Source organism: Ischnura elegans, chromosome 1, assembly GCF_921293095.1.
Source record: "Ischnura elegans chromosome 1, ioIscEleg1.1, whole genome shotgun sequence".
In the NCBI taxonomy this organism is placed as follows: domain Eukaryota; kingdom Metazoa; phylum Arthropoda; class Insecta; order Odonata; family Coenagrionidae; genus Ischnura; species Ischnura elegans.
Genome location: NC_060246.1, coordinates 72,321,667 through 72,340,597, shown reverse-complemented (window position 1 = coordinate 72,340,597; position 18,931 = coordinate 72,321,667). Strand labels below are relative to the sequence as shown.

The following is an 18,931-nucleotide window of genomic DNA, read 5'->3' as shown; positions in this document are numbered from 1 at the left end:
ATAAAATGTTGTTGAAGGACAAGTGGAAGGGAAGAATGACAGAGGAGGGTATCCAATGAGACTCATTGAGCTAGTGAAGAAGGATATGAAACAGTAGAATTAATATTGTTAAAAACTTGAAGGAATTGTCTACAAGGCACTGTTCGGGCGGCTTTAATGTTTTGTAACCAATTGTAATCTTTATTTCAAGGGAATCTGGTCATTTTTTCCAGATTCCCTTCAAAAAGCAACTAGCTTAAGTTGGGAAATGGCCCAAACAGTGATGTATCACAAAAATGTTTGCTCTGATGATGAGCTCCCCCAATAGTTTTAACTCAGAATAATTATATTAGAGTTAGATGATAATCTGATTGGATAATTTAGAGGAGAGCTTCATCAAATCAATATTCAGATTGTTAACTGATGATGATTATGTATTTCAACACTTCATCAGACCTATTTTTAGCTGAGGCAGTAGTACTTGCGTTAAAAAAATTGGGAGTGGACTGGATTATTCACTTGTTGAAGGGATACATTTTGAGGGAGGAGTCATGGGAAGGAAGTTCGATAGAGTAGTGGGTAGTGGTAAGCTACTGACCTAAGAGTCCTGGGTTCAAATACTTGTTGAGACTTTAGGATACTTCTAGTAAAAATCTTTGATATTTTTAGTGGCCCATGGAAAGGAACTGGTCTCTTACCTTGAATAGCTTAGTCTCTGAATGGATGAACTTAGTCACTCCCACCCTCTCTCATTGCTTCAGGGAACGGCCATTTTCTTTTGCTGCTTGTTACACCTTTCTCTCCTGGGGCCGTATTCTGTATTTCGTCGGTGCCGCACCGGTCGGTTTCCCTTACAAGCCCACCGACTGGACATCAAACCGTACCGACAACGGATTCCGCACCGACGACGACACTTTCAGCGATTCTGTAAGGTCGTCGGTTTCAAACCAGTCGGTACGGTTCCCCTTCCTTCCCAAACAGGGAAAATCCGAATATATCCGAAGTTTCACGTGTCTCCACCAATGAGAGAAGGGTAAAAACAAGTGAAGACTCATTGGCACAGTTTGTTGTCGTCATTCTCAATCTTTTTATTTGCGGAAATTACGACTTATTGCTAGATTAAGATAAACGATATTGGATAAGTTGTTGACAATGCTTATATAATGTGTGGTAGTAATGCTGTACCTACAGAATCGAAGGAAACAATATTACAACATCACAATAAAGTTTGTATGTGATGGAGATTGTTGTTGCTGGAATGAATTATTGAAACTATCCTTGAGATCGTAGTTTCTTTTTTTAAATATTGGTTCCGTATAATGCTATTTATTCATGATTTGGTAATATAGTTGTCATTAAGTAAGTTCCGTATAAATGTTATCAACGGAAGGTTATGCCATTGGCACCGTAGCAGACGAAAATAGCATACCATGGAACGTGAACGTAGGATTCAAATGCAAATGTAATATTAGAGGAACAAGTTAGGAAATTGTTATAAAAGTATGGAGCTGGGTGCAATTAAAAGAAGTGTAATGACGAGGAAGTAAATAAATTGTGATTGGGTGAAATACATATGTATAAGTTGCGCATTCCAAGTGAGAGAAAATGATAATATTGCGGTAAACCTCATACTTATTAACAAATATCTTCTTTTATCGTCAAGGGAATCAATGGCTGACGATGAAATGAAATATAGTTGCCCGTTACAAATGAAAGAAACTGATACCGTTGTGGCAAACTTCATACTTAAATAAAAAGATCTTATTTCTATGCCGAGAGAAACGCCAAATTGATGATTGAGTGAAATAACAGTCGCCTATTCAGAGTGATATAAAGTGATAACATTGCGGCAAAACTCATATTTAATCAAAAATATCTTTTTTATGTCAAAGGAGCAAATAAATGATGATAGAGAGAAATAAAGCCTATTACAAGCGAGTGAAAGTGCGGTAACATAAATGAGAGAAAGTCATTATATGTTAGCAAACCTCATTTTTATTAACCATTATCTTATATTTCTGTCAAGGTAATTAATATAGATGATGACACAGTGAATTATAGAGGCGTATTCGAAGGGGCAGAAAAAGATAACATTGGAGAAAACCTCATTATTTACTCGGTGATGAGGTAAAAACAAAATAAAACGTACAATGCGCACCGGGGAATTCATGAAACCCACTAGTCGGTGGCCGTACCGACACCTCTTTGCTGTCGGTACGGCTACCGACGATCTCCCGTCCTCTCGTCGGTGCCGCACCGACCGGGTTCGTACAGAATCGCACGACTTCTTACCGGGAGTCGGTGTGACGTCGCACCCGACGAATCGGTGCCGCACCGATCGGTTTGGAGTTACAGAATACGGCCCCTGTTCCATCAACTCCTCTTGTGATACAGCATATTTCTTTGGCAGTCTGCAGCTTTGTTGAGTATTCTGTAACCAAGGCCAGCCCAATTTTCAGTCTTTACAGGATTCGATTTGAGAAGGAAATTTAGTTAATAGTAATTGATGGTAAGTGATTTTGTGAGTTTGTGAAGTGTATTTAATATTTGTCATTCTCTTCACTTTGACTTCGAATGGTACTTTTTGTTAATTTTGGAGAGATTTGTAGTCAAGTGCTTGGAATACAGTAAAATTCGGTTATAACGCGGGTCTAGGGGGACATAGTTTACACCCGCGTTATCGGACAACCGCGTTATAACGGGAAATACGTGGGAAGCAATAAAAAAACCCTTAAAGGTAATTTTTATAGCCAATTTATTTGCGTAATACATTATTAAAATATTTATTTTATGATTTAGACGCTCTACTTTAACGGGAGTTACTAAAATACTCGGATATTTTCTTTTGCCGCGATAGTTGATGGCTTTTCTTTGTCACGTAATTTTTTATGCTTTGCAAGTGCAACAGATGAATACTATCGCAATCACTTTGTCCCTCCAACCAATTCATCAATTCACTAATATTATGTAATAAATGGCCAATTTTTGGCATCTCGACCTCACATTCGTCTTCTTCATTCTCGCTCTCATCTTCCGATGATGCAGCTGTTTTTGCGCGGCTCTGGACTGCAGCCACAATTTCTTCGTCACTCTTATAAGCAGATACAGGAGTTTCCTCGTCTTCGCGAACCCAGGCCTCGAGATCACTCACAAATAGTTTATTAGAAAGAACATCTGAAGCTTCACGTGCGTCCTCTTCCGTGAAACCCAAAAACTCGTCTTCGTCTTCCATGCTATCGCCCGCTGTATACTCGCACTTTGACCAGCAATTTAGGATTGTAGCTGAAGTTATTTTCTTCCATGCCAATCCAATATTATAAGCCATATTCTTCAGGGTGACTGTTTTCAGACATTCTTGTACCTGCAGTTCTGAATTTATGACACTAGTGAGCAATTCCCGCCGATAATGGGCTTTAAATGCTCTAATTATCCCTTGATCCATGGGCTGAATAAGAGCTGTCGTATTTTTTGGTAAAAACGAAGCCACTATTTTGCCATCCCTCGATATCAAGAGCTCAGAAGACGGATGGGCCGGACAGTTATCTAACAGAAGTAGAGCCTTCTCTTCTAACTTTTTTGATCTTAAGTGGCTCTTAACCGATGGAACAAAATCTTCATTGAACCAAGATAAAAAAATGTCTCGAGTCATCCAGGCATTCTGACTGTTTTTGTAATTTATGGGTAGTGCTGTCATATTAACGTGCTTGAAGCACCGAGGACTTCGATTTTTACCAATACACAGAGGTTTTAACTTGTGACTTCCTGATTTGTTCGTGCACAGTAATAAAGTCACTCTTTCTTTGCTCATTTTTATTCCGGATTTATTTGCCGACTTCTTAATATCAAGTGATTTTGTTGGAAGCAATCTGTAGTAGAGAGCGGTTTCATCGCAGTTATACAATTGCTCTTCAGTGTACTCACCCTCATCAATCATCTTGCGTAAAGTCCCACAGAATTCTCTAGCTGCTTCACTGTCACTGGAACGAGATTCTCCTTGCATGTTAACTTGCGCTACCCCGTGGCGAATTTTCCACCTCGATAGCCAGCCAGCAGAAGCAACAAAATCATTAGCACCACCTATTTGTTTATTTAATTTAATTGCCTGTGCTTGTAAAAGTGGACCAGATAATGGAACACCTTCACTGCGCTTCTGAACAAACCACGTGAACAAACATTCATCCACATCACCAGCAGCACTCAATCTGGCCTTTTTTCTATCAAGTCCTATTTCGTCATCCACTTGATCAACGAATGATCGTAATTTAACTTCTTCTTTCATCCAACCACGAATAGTTCCTTCAGGAACACCAAACTCCCTGAATAAACTTGATTTTGAATCACCGCGTTTCACTCTGTCGATTATGCCCAACTTTTCTTTTATTGTGTAAGTTTTCCTTTTGGCAGACATCGTTTTAACCCTAAAATCAATGAAAATTTTCGTAAAAAAGTAATTTTCATATTCATATTAAGACAAAGGTAAAACAGCCCATTCATTATTAAATGCTCGAAGCCTGTGAGCATTGAGTACCTACCTTGGTTTGAGCGCTGCGGTGCGAACGTACGAATGAGAATTATCTCAATCTCCCAGAATCTCGAAAATTATTATAGCCGTGCAACACACTTTTCAGCTCGAGTTCGCAAGACACAATGACCGATCAGGCATTACCGAGTTTTTTTTATGGCTACGAAACAATGTATGGAATACGTCGCCAACCGCGTTAATACAGTCGCTTGAAGTTGCGACGTGTCGGTAGTCACGCCGAGATAAAATTCGCCACAAAGTTACCTACCTCAAAAAAAAGGTCAATGTAATCATCTCGGGGGACATGGTGAGACCCGCGGTATATCCGAAACCGCGGTAAAGTGAGGCGCGTAATAACCGGAATTTACTGTATAATATGAAAATGACCATCATCACGTATTACTTCCTTTAAAACCTTTTTTTTTTAAGAATCAGTGTTAATGGAGCTGCAAAGGCTGTATATTGCTGCTGATGAAGTGAGTTTAACTTCAGGATCAAAATTTTTTTTAACGATAAATACCTTTTGTTCTTCAGGTGGCACCATATGCAGTAGAATTCCCAGATGAAGATGAAGAGGAATGGGACACTGGGAAAGGTGGCACTCAAACACGAGTGATGGCTGTGGCATATGTTCCGGATCTTTCACAGGCTGCATTTGCATGCCTTGTTACTCCAGACAGAGATTGCTCTGATTACCTTAGATTACCTCACCTGTTGAAAAGGAAAGATACCTGGCGGGAGGATCAAAAGGCTCAGAAGGTGTGTACGGATATGTGTTCTGTTAGGTTCAGAGTTCTTGAATTTTGGTGACCTGTTTATATTGCTAATGTAAAGAAGCAGTATAAACTCATTACAGGCATATGCTCACAAAATTACTCTTTATGTCCGGTAATTAGTAGTATACTAATTTGAAATATACAAATGTACATTGTTGATGGGTGGAATCTCTAATCAATGTATTTGAATAGCTCTAAATAGCCTGCCACTAAGACAGGTTGTAGTTGCAAGCAGACTTATCTTTTAAGTTAATAATGAAAAACACTTTGTTACTTCCACAAAATTCACAATTTCTATTTTATTACTGGTTTCGGCAATAGCCGGTAATAAAATAGAAATTGTGAATTTTGTGGAAGTAACAAAGTGTTTTTCATTATTAATATGGAGCCCTTCCACCACGTTAATGCTTCCAGTTTCGATTGAATTATCTTTTAAGACTTCCTTATCACTCCAATGAAGAATGCAAAAGAGCACCCCTCTTTTTTTTCATTTTTCCTTTGAGAAGTTCAGGAGTGTGTGAATGTTTCCTTTCTGCATTTAATTGCAGGGATCCACCTTGAATATGTCATATATTTTATTAGACTTCTCAATATATTAAGTCCTCTACTTACAAACATTTGACTAACAAATGTTCGCGTTCTTCTTTGGACTTCTAGAGACACAAACATTGAAAAAATTGAAGCACGCTCTAAATTTCAAATTTAATGCCTTTGAGGTTGGCCGATGCAACGCAGTATGGCATGCTAAAACTCCCCTGTTGGGCACAATCTAAACGAGGTATCAATAAAACCGATGTTAAGTCGGGAACTATTCAGCGTTTCGCCCATTCTTCCTTCTGACAGACAGCAATAATTTTTCGTCTCCAGCTGCCTCACACCTGTAGCGAGATCAGTTCGTCACCATCGTGAGCAAACGCAAAATGGTAATGCAGTGCTGCATTCTGTAGGATAACTATGCTTTTCGCTGCCCTGCTTAGGTTTTTCAACTTAAAAAGATTCAATATTCAAACAAGGTCTCGGAACACATCTGGTTCATATGTTGAGGACTTGCTGTATAGCTTTCTCTACTGTCAACTTTGATATCCATTCTTAAGTAAATGTAACCAACAAATAATTTAACTCTGGAACCATACGCAATTAGGACTGGGAACTTAAGATGCCACATCTACCAAGTTCACATTGCAAGAAAATCCATCTATTCATATTTAATTCATAGTAATGTCAGTATTTCCATAACTTCCCTCATTCCATCAGCCTATAGTTGCTTTGCTATTCCACTTTGTATATTTGACAAGTCAAATTCAAAATAAGTAATAACTTTAATATTATGAAATGCTGACAGTGTTTGTGTATTGTGGGATGTGTTCATTGGCAATCCTAAAGGCATTTTCTTATTCTTGAATATGAATCGCAACCCCAATGTTTTATTACTGGTGTTTGAGTTGAGATTGGCTCTTGTATTTGGAAATGCACTGTATTCATATTTCTATTTGATTTCAGGAGGCTGATTTAAATGCTCTGAGGAATTTCATCAGTTCCAAAAAACCTCATGTGATTTGTGTGGGTGGTGAATCACGAGAGGCCATGATGGTTGCAGCAGACTTGAGGGAAATAGTCAGCTTGTTGGTGGAGGATGAGCAGTTTCCTCTGATTTCAGTTGAAATTTGTGATAATGAGCTTGCAAAAATATATGCTAACTCTATTAAAGGAGAGGTAGGTGCTCACTTAACTCCTCGGAGATAAATTATTTTGTCATCAAAAGATATTGAGATGTGATTGGGACTGTTTGAAGTTTTAATATCTTGACATGATTATTCCAGTTCAATGATATTCTCATTTACATTTAAAAAATTTTTGGTCCCATGTACTCTCTAAAGTGGTTTTAGCTTAAGACATTAATTGTTCAGTTGAGAAAACAATACTGCATCATATATTGATGGCTATGTTCTAATGATACGTATCTCAAAAATAGCACCTTTTCAGGAGAGCAAAAAAACGATTAATTTTTTCTAATTGTACACTAAAATTAAAAAACTAAAATTCATAAAACTGAAGAAGAAGCATACATTTGCCAGTAAAGAGTTTTTTTTGCTCGAATTTTATTTTCTAATGTTATTACATTTTGTTCAAGATACCTGTGTCAAACCGGCCAAACTTTGAGATATGTTGTTGAAGTTATTTCGGGTTTCCCACCGGATAAGGTTCTCCATCTCTGCCGACGTTTCGATGGTCACGATGGACGACACGACCATCGAAACGTCGGCAGAGATGGAGAACCTTATCCGGTGGGAAACCCGAAATAACTTCAACAACATCATACGCTGGGAAAACCTCAGATCTTTCTTTTGAGATATGTGTTGTTAGAACTTATTCATGGATATGCTCAATTAGTATTTGGTCAAATCCCTTATCCATAGATTCATAGATTTGATTGAATCTTCAAAGCACACTTATCTTTGCTTATAACCTTCTTTTTCTGAGCTATTTATTATTCTTTTTTGAAATCTATATTGTCGAAATCTTAATGTTTTTTTCATGTTGAATCGATATCTTAAGTAATCATTGGGCTTCATGGTAGGTAATGAGCATTTGATCTAATCTTAGAATCCTTTTTAATGGATTCAAACAACAAATCCTTATCCTCCTCATTTACAATTAATCAAAATCTTACTTTTATGAATATAGTAGACTATTGTTATCACGAAGTTCATGGAATCGAACAACCGGAAGTTTGTATGAACGTTTCATTTAGTAAACGTCGAAAAAAAACATAGTTTGTTGAAATTTCTCGTCTCTTCAATCTCCCATGCTTATAGTCGCTCTGCAAAATAGCTTCAGAGTCAAGTGTATACTAACCACGATTAAATTACGCACAAATAAATGAAAAAGCACATTTGTTTCATTTTTTCAGTAGAAAAATGCAATATGATGCAATCGAGGGTTGATATTTTCCTGAAAGTTGATAAACCTATTTAAGGCATCAAGGACTGTTTATCCTGGAGAATGCAACACTGCGTTACAATTGTGTGTTAGCTCACAATTGTGATGAACTGATGTAGCTGGGCGTGCGATGCAGCCTGAGCCGAAAAAAATTGCTGTTCATGGGGAGGAAGAATGGGCAAAACATTGAGGAGTTCCTGACTTCACACCGGATTCAATGTTCAATACTGTGTTCAGATTGTATCCAAAGAGTGAGTTCCTCTATGCCACACAGTGTCGATTCGGTCAACTCGAAAGGCACCAAATTTGAAATTTCTGGCAAGCTTGAATTTTTTGAATATTCGTATCTCTGAAAGAATTTGTAAATCGAATGTGCGTAGGAAGAGGACTAACTGTAAGTCTAATTTATGAGTGGTAATGATTGGGTCAACATGATTCCACCAGAGTGAAGCTTATCATATTATGTTGCGTGCATACTGAATAAAGAACCATAATAGACAATCTTGGGCACAGTACACGAGGAGAACTTAAACCTCGCGCAATGATGATAACGTAGCGTAGTGTATATCCACCTAAATTTCGTTGCTGGAACTTTGTAATAAAGTTCATTTTGTAACTGCCTGGATGGGGAATGAGGTTCGTAATAAAAAAAATTTTACTGTAATGTTTCCTTTACGATAGATTGAATAGGCTTTTTCATAGGTACCAACGATTTGCATTGTAATAACTAGAACTTTGCAATAAGGATGTTCGTATTGGCAATAGTCTACTGTACGTAGATTGTTAAAATAATACTTCCTCAGGATGTGTTTATTATTTGATGATGAATATCGTACTTTGAATATTTGTTGTAAATCTCAATGCCTCATATGTATTCAATTTAATATTTTCTGTCTGAAGTATTCAAGTGAATCTTTAAAGCTAAGAGTTTTCAATGCTTAGCTGCCATTAATTGCCTTTTTGAATGCATATTTTACATTTGCAGAGTTCAGCATGAATTTGGAGTCACTGTAAAAGCATCCATACTCATCAAATAATGTATATTTCTTCATTATAGAATGACTTCAGGGACTACCCCATGTTACTCAGGCAAGCAATATCTATAGCAAGAAGAATGCAGGATCCACTGATGGAATTCTCCCAGTTATGCACTCCAGATGAAGAAATTCTGTGTCTTAGGTATCATCCACTCCAGGTAAATGGTCATTTGAGTTATAGTTAAGGTAATAATTGGTGGGGTATGGTGTTGAGGAGTGCATATAAAAAGGATTTAAAGAGCAAAGTTACTTCATGGAGATCATATGAAAACCACAGGCGTGAAGAGTTTTTGCTGTCCAACTTGGTGAAGAATGCCCCATCATCATGATGTACTGTATTAATCATAATTTTAAATATTTAATTTGACTTTATCTTGATTCATTCCAGTGAGATTTTGACTTAAAATTGTGAATATGTTGAGATTTTCTCTTTATAGTTATTTATTTTGACTGGTTCTCAGTATTGGTATAAACTTTTGGTTGAGCATGGACTAAGAATTATAAATAATGTGTGTTAGAAATGAAATTTCAGTGCAATTATCACATGATATCATGACTTCTATTTTTAGGAGCACATTCCTAAAGAAGAGTTGCTGGAGGCTTTATCACTTGAATTTGTCAACCGAACAAATGAAGTTGGAGTGGATATTAATGTTGCTGTACAATTGCCTTATACTTCTTATTTAGTCCAGTTTGTGTGTGGTTTGGGTCCTCGCAAGGGTCAAGCCTTACTTAAAGTAAGTTATTACTTAATTTATTGTCCATTTTATTCTTAAATTGCACAGATTTTCTTGTGCTCTGTATGGATATTTCCTAAAAGAGCATTAGTTTTTCAATCAAATACTAATGGATTCAAATTTAATGAGGTTTTCTTCTGAATTGATTGAAATGAATGTAGTAAATTTCCTTGAATTTTATTAATCAAGTGGGAGTAATATCGAGGTGCCGTAAAATTTACTCCAATAGGGTAGTTTCCTTTATCAAAGAAAACAAAAGGCATTGATTGCGATTCGTTACCCACCATTAGTGTATTCATAATATACAAATTATTTGGTTTTATAAATCACAATTTAGACGAATGGCAATGGTCAATTTTAACTGCATTTGAAAAAGGCCAGATTGGTGCCCAAGCGATGCCACTCCACGTGACGTCACAGGGACCTAGTTTCTATTCTAGTAGATAGGAGTTTGATATCGTTTGAGATTACCAATGCAAGCATGAGGCACAGAGCTCAGGGAAACATCTCTTATTATTCACCTATTAAAATTGCCTAAGGTCAGAAAGCTCCCTTCGTTTGATAAGTTATTAATAATCCTTATTTAAGCCAAGTGCTGCATGCTAGCAGCCTGCATCATAGCAGCGCTCATAGCCTCGCACCAAGGTGGCCTCACATGGCGGCAACTGGAACCAGAATGACATCAAGCAGGCTTTTCCCAGAATTTATACTAAGCCTTTGGGTTTTTGCACGCTTGAAAATTTTCACTTTTCATTTAATCGCGAAAAATAGATATTGTCATTTAAAAATCTAAAAGCGTGAAATACGTACTCCAGGAGTAATAATCTTTTGATTTCGGCAATTAAAAAAATAGGAAACCTCCCTATTTCTTAAAACTTAAGTCAAGCCTACAAGGTGTAAAGTATGGATTATCGAGGCTTATATGGCTTATGAGATATGTACTTAAATATTATCATAAAACATTTTAGAGTAAAATACCAATTTTAGGAACAACTTCATGGCAAAGCTTTTGCTATTATGAAGTTAAGTCATGATCCCTACCTAAGGGGTATGTTAACATATGGTAAAAGAATCAGTATCACAAAATTACAAATCTTAGACTTGGTCCCAACAGTGATTTTTCAATCCCACTCTCTCTCACTTGCCATTATGGAGGAGATAAATGATATTTTCTCTCAAATGAATACGACAATTTTGGGAACCTGATGCTTAACATGGTTACAACTTAATTCTGCGATAAAATTGAATACATACTGGTGATCTAAATAAGGACTTTTGGCTTTTATTGGGCCAATGGATATATAGTGACGGCAACAAATCTCAGGCTGAATGTAACAAATAATCATGTCTTGCAAGTTCAAGGAATTCTTTCCAAAAGGCGCAAGCAGGATATTTTTAAGCCGTGGTGGAATTTGTAATATGGGTTGGGGGAATTCAGAGATCTGATGATAACTACAAAAGAAAGAATACCAGAGAGGGAGGGTAATGCTCCCATGCTACATAAGCTGTTCCTTTGTTTGCTATGAAAACAAATATCGCAATGTGTATGTGAGGGTAAGGAGTGAACTCTAGTCACTGCTCTCAGATCTCTGTCACTTTACTTTTCTCCATCGGCACGCAATTTATTTTTCGTGCTAAATGGGTCTTTTAAATGCCAAATATTTTTTGTGAATTATTTCATCAATGGGCATCCTCAGGGGTGACTCTGACTTAACTGTAATATCTTGAATATTGCTTTTAATTAGTTTAATATGAAGTGATAAAACTGTGGAAATAACTGTAATGCCAATGATTATTGTTCAGATTTCACATTCACAATGTGATAATAATTATTTTTGTTAAAGGTTCTGAAGCAGACCAATCAGAGGCTGGAGAATAGACCTCAGTTGATTACTGCTTACCACATGGGGCCCAAGGTGTTTATTAACTGTGCTGGATTCATCAAAATTGACACCAATTCTTTAGGAGACAGGTAACCTTTAATCAAACCATGTGCTTTTATGTACTTAATATGCCCCCAAAAAAATAGCATTTCATACTGTAATGTCTGCCACTGTTTGTCAAGAACTGGATTTTAGAACTCCTTTATTTTGCACAAAATTAGATTCTTCATCAAAATGAGCAGCTAAACCCACGTCCAGTGTGTCCACTCATTCTCACTGGGATTAAATTCATTTGTGCCTTCCAAAGCCTCCTCCCTTTAGCTTACAAATGACCGCTATTATCTTTGATATTGCCATTATTAAAAGTATTTTGAATGGAAATTATATATGTGACTCTATTCAATTCATCAAAAAAATAAATAATTTATAGGTGTACAGGCAGTCCCCAACTTTTACACACAATGCGTTCCTGAAAACGTGCACGAAAGTCAAATGTACCGAAGGCGAACCATGAAATTCCATACTACTTCGGGGTTATGTTCCAAAGGTGCAAAATATGCATACTAAAACCTTATTCTTACACAGATTTTATTTTTATTAACTAATGTTTAATAATAAATTAATAAAAATCCTGTTATTATGTAATTTCTTTAGAAAATACACAGAAAATGTAAATAAAAGTTAAAAAAAAAAAAAACAAGCATTCCGGCGGTTACCGAGTGAAACTTCCTCTCGGTGTTTGAGTTGACAATCCACTTATAATGTCCACTATAAATAAAGAGACATATATCAAAATATAACAAAATGCATTGTTGAACCCTCACTCTTGATACCTCTTAAATTTTTGCATCCAAATTCCTCGGCAGGTGACATCTCATGATCGCATATCCTAGACATGACTTAGTGCGCATCTTTCACATGTTATTCAAAAAAGACAAAAGACATGGAATTTGAATGATATTTTGCACGATTATTACAAAAGAGGATCCTCAAATCAGCCTCATAATGTTTTGTCGCCCACCACTCATTTATATGGGTTTACAGAATCCGCCACTCGTGCCACTGACGGACAAATTGATCAAATTAAACGGAGTTTCACGGAGATATGAGGTATAATTAGGGGTGTAAACTGAATTCTATACCTATGATGATGTTATTTATCAAATTCACAACTTTTCAATGCTCTTCCTTGCAATTTCAAACATTATACTACAAAATATTGAAAAAAGTGGATTGCATTGCCCTCGTCACCGTGCTACGAACATTTTTACCGATTAAAATGCAACCAAAGGGGCAACAGAAATCAACCTTCTGTGAAATGGAATAGGTTCTCCTCTAGTCCCTTAATATTTTTTGCAATATTGGTGCTGAAGGTGTAAATGTCTTACATGAATTAAACAGCACTCAAACGGAAAAACACAATTATAAAGAAGCACTTTTAATTATTAATTTTATTGAAAGCTGTTCGATGGCTTCTAGTCAACTTTTTTGAAAAATCTCTCCAACAAAGGATGAACTACAGCTTTCTTCTTCTCTTGATAAAGGGGCCTACAGCAGGCAGTGTCTCTATAAAAAAAATTACCTTGATTAAAGTCAACACTGCCCTTGATTGTGTATGTTCATATTGTCTGCACATACTGCCATATGAAATAGTTGAATTTTGGGATGCACAGTAAACATCGCGGTTATTTCAAAAAATTACTTACAAACAAATGTTTGGAAGTCCGGATTTATCGTATGAAAGTCGAGTAAAAGGTGTCAATTTGGAACATACAAAAGTGCAAATTGTACGAAAGTTGAGGACCCCCTGTAATTGAAATTTTGCTGCTTGAAGATCGGAGGTAAATCAAGGGTATATTGCTTAATAATCATGATATTCAATGTTTTAGAAATGAATATGTTTGTTTACAGCACGGAAGCATATGTAGAAGTGTTAGATGGATCTCGTGTTCACCCAGAAACATATGAGTGGGCACGTAAGATGGCTGTGGATGCTTTGGAATATGATGATGGTGATGCAAACCCAGCTGGAGCTTTGGAGGAGATATTAGAAGCTCCAGAGAGGCTTAAAGATCTTGACTTAGATGCTTTTGCTGAAGAATTAGAAAGACAGGTAATGATGCATTTGTTTTTCTTTCATTTTAATTGATAGCAGTCAAGTTTACTTAAAATTTATTCTTACCATGTAAGGTTTTTTTTAGGTAATATTTGGTGTGTAATGAAGGGTGCAATGAGAAAATGCCTTGTGGTGAAAAGTTTTTTTTTTTGTAAATAGAGTAGATTCCAGTTTTAGGGGCACCAAATATTACAGATTGATGTATGTTGTTATGTTTTAACATAATGTGCCAGTTCCAATATGCACAGAATCTTCTGTATTTGATTACATCTGTCGGTGGCATCAAGAGGAGTCTTAATTTTGGTTCATTGAATATTATTTGGTCTAATGTGTGTTGAAAGCTGCTAATTCATTTTTGAAACATTTCTGCTCTTTAGTCTTCAGCCTGTTGTGATGACTTGCTGGAAATGAATTATTCTTAATTTTTGCTTGAACTGTGCAAGCAACTTGGAATTCGAGTCAATTTGAAAAAAAAAAAATAACTTCAATCAGCCACTTTTCACAACTCAAGTGAATTCAGTGGGATGGTGGATTTAAAAAATCAGCACACAACTAGATGTAAAGGATTTTATTATGTTAGTATACATGGCTATGGTATAAAAGAGGGGAGTGGGCCTGCATTTTCTTAATCCTGAAATGGGAAAATAAATTTTAAAAATCAGGAAAAATAATCTGAATCATGGGTGCTGGCATGGCTGCAGCATTATTATACGTATAAATTACTCTTACAGATTTGAATTTAAAATATGATTGGGTGTTCTAAAAATTAAATTACCGTATATGTCTGAATATAGTCCCCCCTTTTTTTTCCAAAAATGCCTGTGGTAAAAGTAAAGGGGGGGACTATATTCAAATGCATTTTTTTTAACTATTCCCGAAACTGAAGCCTCAAAATTAGGGGGGGGACTATATTCAGAAGAGGACTATATTCGGAGAAATACGGTAGTTGACCTAATAGTAAATATTTAGGAGGGGAACCTCCAAAATGAGGATCTATGTACACCACTGGACTGGTAATAATTTATCGTATAAATATTTTATTGATGTGTTTTTAAAAATGACAAACCTATTTACTCCAAAAGATAACAAATGGTAAATATTCAAGTACAAGTTACTAATGCTGCCAGGAAATCTCCATGAGGGAGTAAATTATGTACATTGGTATAATGGATAGTAAATTTTCTATTTTTTTTTAAGCCTCCTTAAAGATTTTTATTTTTAGTGGAAATGCCAATCTATCCCTATTATGTTTATTCTTCAGTTCACCATTTTTGAAGAGGTGATTTCAACGAATTATTTGCATTGGGTTTATCATTATTTTCATTTCAAATGATTATGTCAAACATCAGAAATGCCCTATATTTTGAGAAATCTCTTATTCATTGTGGTGTAAATCCTTTTGAAATATCATTTATTTATGCATGAGCATATTTTTTATTAACTAGTTCTTGTCTTTGAATTTTTTAGGGCTTTGGAAACAAAAGCATATGCCTTTATGACATTCGTGCTGAACTGAATCACATGTACAAGGATTTACGAAGTCCATATCAGTCTCCAAATCCTGAGCAATTGTTTGATATGCTGACAAAAGAAACACCTGAAACCTTTTTCATAGGAAAACTAATTATGGCCACAGTTGTTGGTAAGTCAAGCTCATTCACTCAATCATGGATCAAGTTGCCTCTGTACATGTTATTGTCTTTTTTCTTTTTACAGTTTTGTATTTACATATATAATTTTGTATGTATCCTATCAATGTGTTTGGTATCCACATTAGATCAGTTTTGATGCTTCGTTACATTTTAACCAAGTGATGAGAACAATATTTGTGTGGTTTAATGCTGAGATGTTGTGATATTTTGCAGGAATCACTCACAAGAAGCCTCAGGGAGATCAACTTGATCAAGCCAATCCTGTTAGAAATGATGAGACTGGTCTGTGGCAATGTCCTTTTTGTTTAAAAAATGATTTCCCAGAGCTCTCTGAGGTAATTATTTTGTTCCTCTTTGGTTGTCATGATAGTTGAATTCATGTCCTGTAAGCATTAGAGGCCAATCCTTAAAGTAGGGTGGTTCGCCAATTTTCTCTTGTTGTTGATTGTGATAGAGCTTGATAAATGGAGAGACTCGTATTTTTCTATTTTTCAATATGACGTCTACCTTTCAAGTTCTTCGTCTCGGCCATAATCCATACAGCCAGATTATAGAATAAAATTAGAAACAAATATAAATTAGGATTAATGAAAAAATTAGCGTGTAATCTATCTTTATATTGGAGAAGTATATCAGCTAACAGTCTTACACAAGGTATTGAAATTAAGTTGAGTTGTTTCTTAGCTGCATTGATGTCTTTGCTGCAGTAAACTTCTGAATTCTCCATGACATCCCCATTATTTTTTGTTCCAAGTTGTCCTCTTCCTGTATTTACAGTTATAACTAACAAAACAAGGATCCTAAGTGCATGAAAAGAATAACGATGATACTGAATGTATATATTGAACCATATCAAATAAATTTTGCGCCTACTGTTTAGTGATATTTGTACAATAATATGTAGCTTTGGTGTACAGGAATTCAGTAATTTTAAATCCATGTCAGAAATTTGTTGTAGTATCCCTAAGTTCAATTTGACGCTTTAAGGAAGAATATTTTTTCATAAATACGGTAGCATTTTAACTATTAGTGAATAAATGGTTTTCTTAACTTTGTTGTGGATATATTTCACTTATATAGCTGTGATTTTACTTTTTTATCGGTATATGATAAAATGATTTGCTGTGAATGTTCATCTCCCCCTTTGACTTTAAGGAAATCATTTGGTTCTTAGGTGTGCACTTGAGTTTATATGATCTTATTGTTTTTGTTTTAAATTATTATACCAACAGGTGTGGAATCATTTTGATGCTGGCGCTTGCCCTGGTCAAGCAACTGGTGTTCGCCTGAGGTTGGACAATGGTGTTTCAGGTTACATTCCTGTAAAAAATTTAAGTGACAAACACGTAACCAATCCGGAAGAAAGAGTTACCTGGGGTCAAACAATCCATTGTAGAATAACAAAAATTGAGGTGGAGCGGTTTTCCATAGAGTGCACTTCAAAATCCAGTGATTTGGCTGATAAGAACAATGACTGGAGGTAAGTGGTTATCGATTTCATTATTATTCTACCAAGAAATTTTCAGGTAATTATGCTAATGTTGCATGTCAACTTGATTTCCAATAACAATTTTATCATCATTACTAGGCCACCAAAAGATCCATTTTATGATAACGAGGCCGAAGAGAAAGATCAGAAATCTTTGGAAGATGCGAACAAAATGAAACAAAGACTGACTTACATCAAGCGTGTGATAGTTCACCCATCATTCCACAACATCTCTTATAAAGAAGCTGAAACGATAATGGAACAGATGGATCAGGGTGAAGTTATTGTGAGACCATCTAGTAAGGTGAGTTTCATTATGGTCTCTTTCTGATTGCGAACATCATTGCTCATGGTCAGGAAGTTTATCAGGGCCACTCCAAACTCATTTGGGATTCTGGAGAAATTCTCTATGAAACCATTGACTTCACCCACCACCCATCTCAAAAGTACAGTGAATGTTTTTGAAGTTTTGGGTCAAAGTTTCCCCCGTCTCTAGGTGTGGCCCTGGTTTAGTATAATCCTCTGTACCACGGCATTGGAATATGTTTTGAAAAATATTTCACCTAGAATTTTTTATGGAATGGATGCGACTCACAAGTCGTACAAACCTAATTGATTTGCCTGATGGGAAATTCTGATAATTTTATTTAATCGTTAAATCAAATAAGAATTTCATGCACTTAAGTTTGATATTTTTAGGAAGGCTTTTTGTTTCCCTCAGGTGTATATTTTTGGTTGTGTGGTCTTATATTTTTCTTTTTGTCTCTTTTTAGGGAGCTGATCATTTAACTGTGACATGGAAAGTAACAGATGGTATATATCAGCATGTTGATGTGAGGGAGGAAGGGAAAGAAAATGCATTTAGTCTTGGACAGTCACTGTGGATAGGTAATGAAATAAATAAATAATTATTTATAATACATTAAAATATGCGGACAAGAAAATTTGTAAGCATGGTAGATCAAAGTGGAGTAAAATGAAAAATTACCCTGGCTCTTGTGTGTTAAATATCCCCTATTCCTCACAATTTAGCATACCGTATAAGCGTGTGTAAGAGGCACACCCCTACTTTGAACATCAAAGCTATGAAGAAAAAAATTTTGCTGCATTTTTTTAATACTATTGCGCAGTGTTGCAGACGTATATTCGATAACTGTCAAAATTCCAGGCATAATGGAATTTCGACAGTTATCGAATCTTACTCTTTCAATATTAATTGAAAGAGGAAGTTTTGATAACTGCGGCGGTAATAGCGGCATAAGAGGGAGTAGAAAGAGTTCCGATCCTCTCTTCGCATATGCCGTTGCTCTACGATGCTTGTACTATTTACGAACAATTTTGTTTAAATGCCCTCGCAGGAGTATTGCAATAGAATTGCAGCCGTGGAAAATTTTAAGGCAATACGCGACAGGCTCATAGCATGAACCTTCCCAAGAGCTTGGACAACAATCGGGGCAATCTCATAACCACGTCGTAGATTTAATGGAGCCACATTCGGCCCTCCATCAGCCAATGCCTCTGCCGTTTTTTTTCCTTTCCGAGACCCCACAGGAAAATAGGAAAACATCAAGTTACAGGGGAACAATGGAAACGTGTTTCATCCCTACCCCGTCTCACCAACTGACCTTGATCGATCTCTCAGTTTATGGAGGCCAAATGCTAGGTGAGTCATCTACTGAGCCCGAAGATATCTCGATAGCTTTCAATAATTGTAAGACACGCACGAGGTTCAAAAAAAGAAAGAGATCTAACGCGACGCATATCTGACAGAATTTAAGTTTTTTAAGCTCTAATTGTTTG

The 18,931-nt window shown here is 36.2% G+C and overlaps 1 protein-coding gene across 1 annotated transcript in view; it reads left to right on the top strand.

The window, feature by feature from the left end:
- LOC124163324 (transcription elongation factor SPT6) overlaps positions 1–18,931 on the top strand; it is a 56,941-nt gene that overhangs the window by 25,952 nt on the left and 12,058 nt on the right. The window contains exons 18-28 of the mRNA XM_046540149.1: positions 5,036–5,260; positions 6,778–6,990; positions 9,275–9,412; positions 9,824–9,991; positions 11,836–11,963; positions 13,786–13,987; positions 15,458–15,632; positions 15,856–15,977; positions 16,875–17,122; positions 17,231–17,435; positions 17,905–18,019. Coding sequence (XP_046396105.1) covers positions 5,036–5,260; positions 6,778–6,990; positions 9,275–9,412; positions 9,824–9,991; positions 11,836–11,963; positions 13,786–13,987; positions 15,458–15,632; positions 15,856–15,977; positions 16,875–17,122; positions 17,231–17,435; positions 17,905–18,019 — 1,939 coding nt within the window. The remainder of the gene's footprint in view (positions 1–5,035; positions 5,261–6,777; positions 6,991–9,274; positions 9,413–9,823; positions 9,992–11,835; positions 11,964–13,785; positions 13,988–15,457; positions 15,633–15,855; positions 15,978–16,874; positions 17,123–17,230; positions 17,436–17,904; positions 18,020–18,931) is intronic.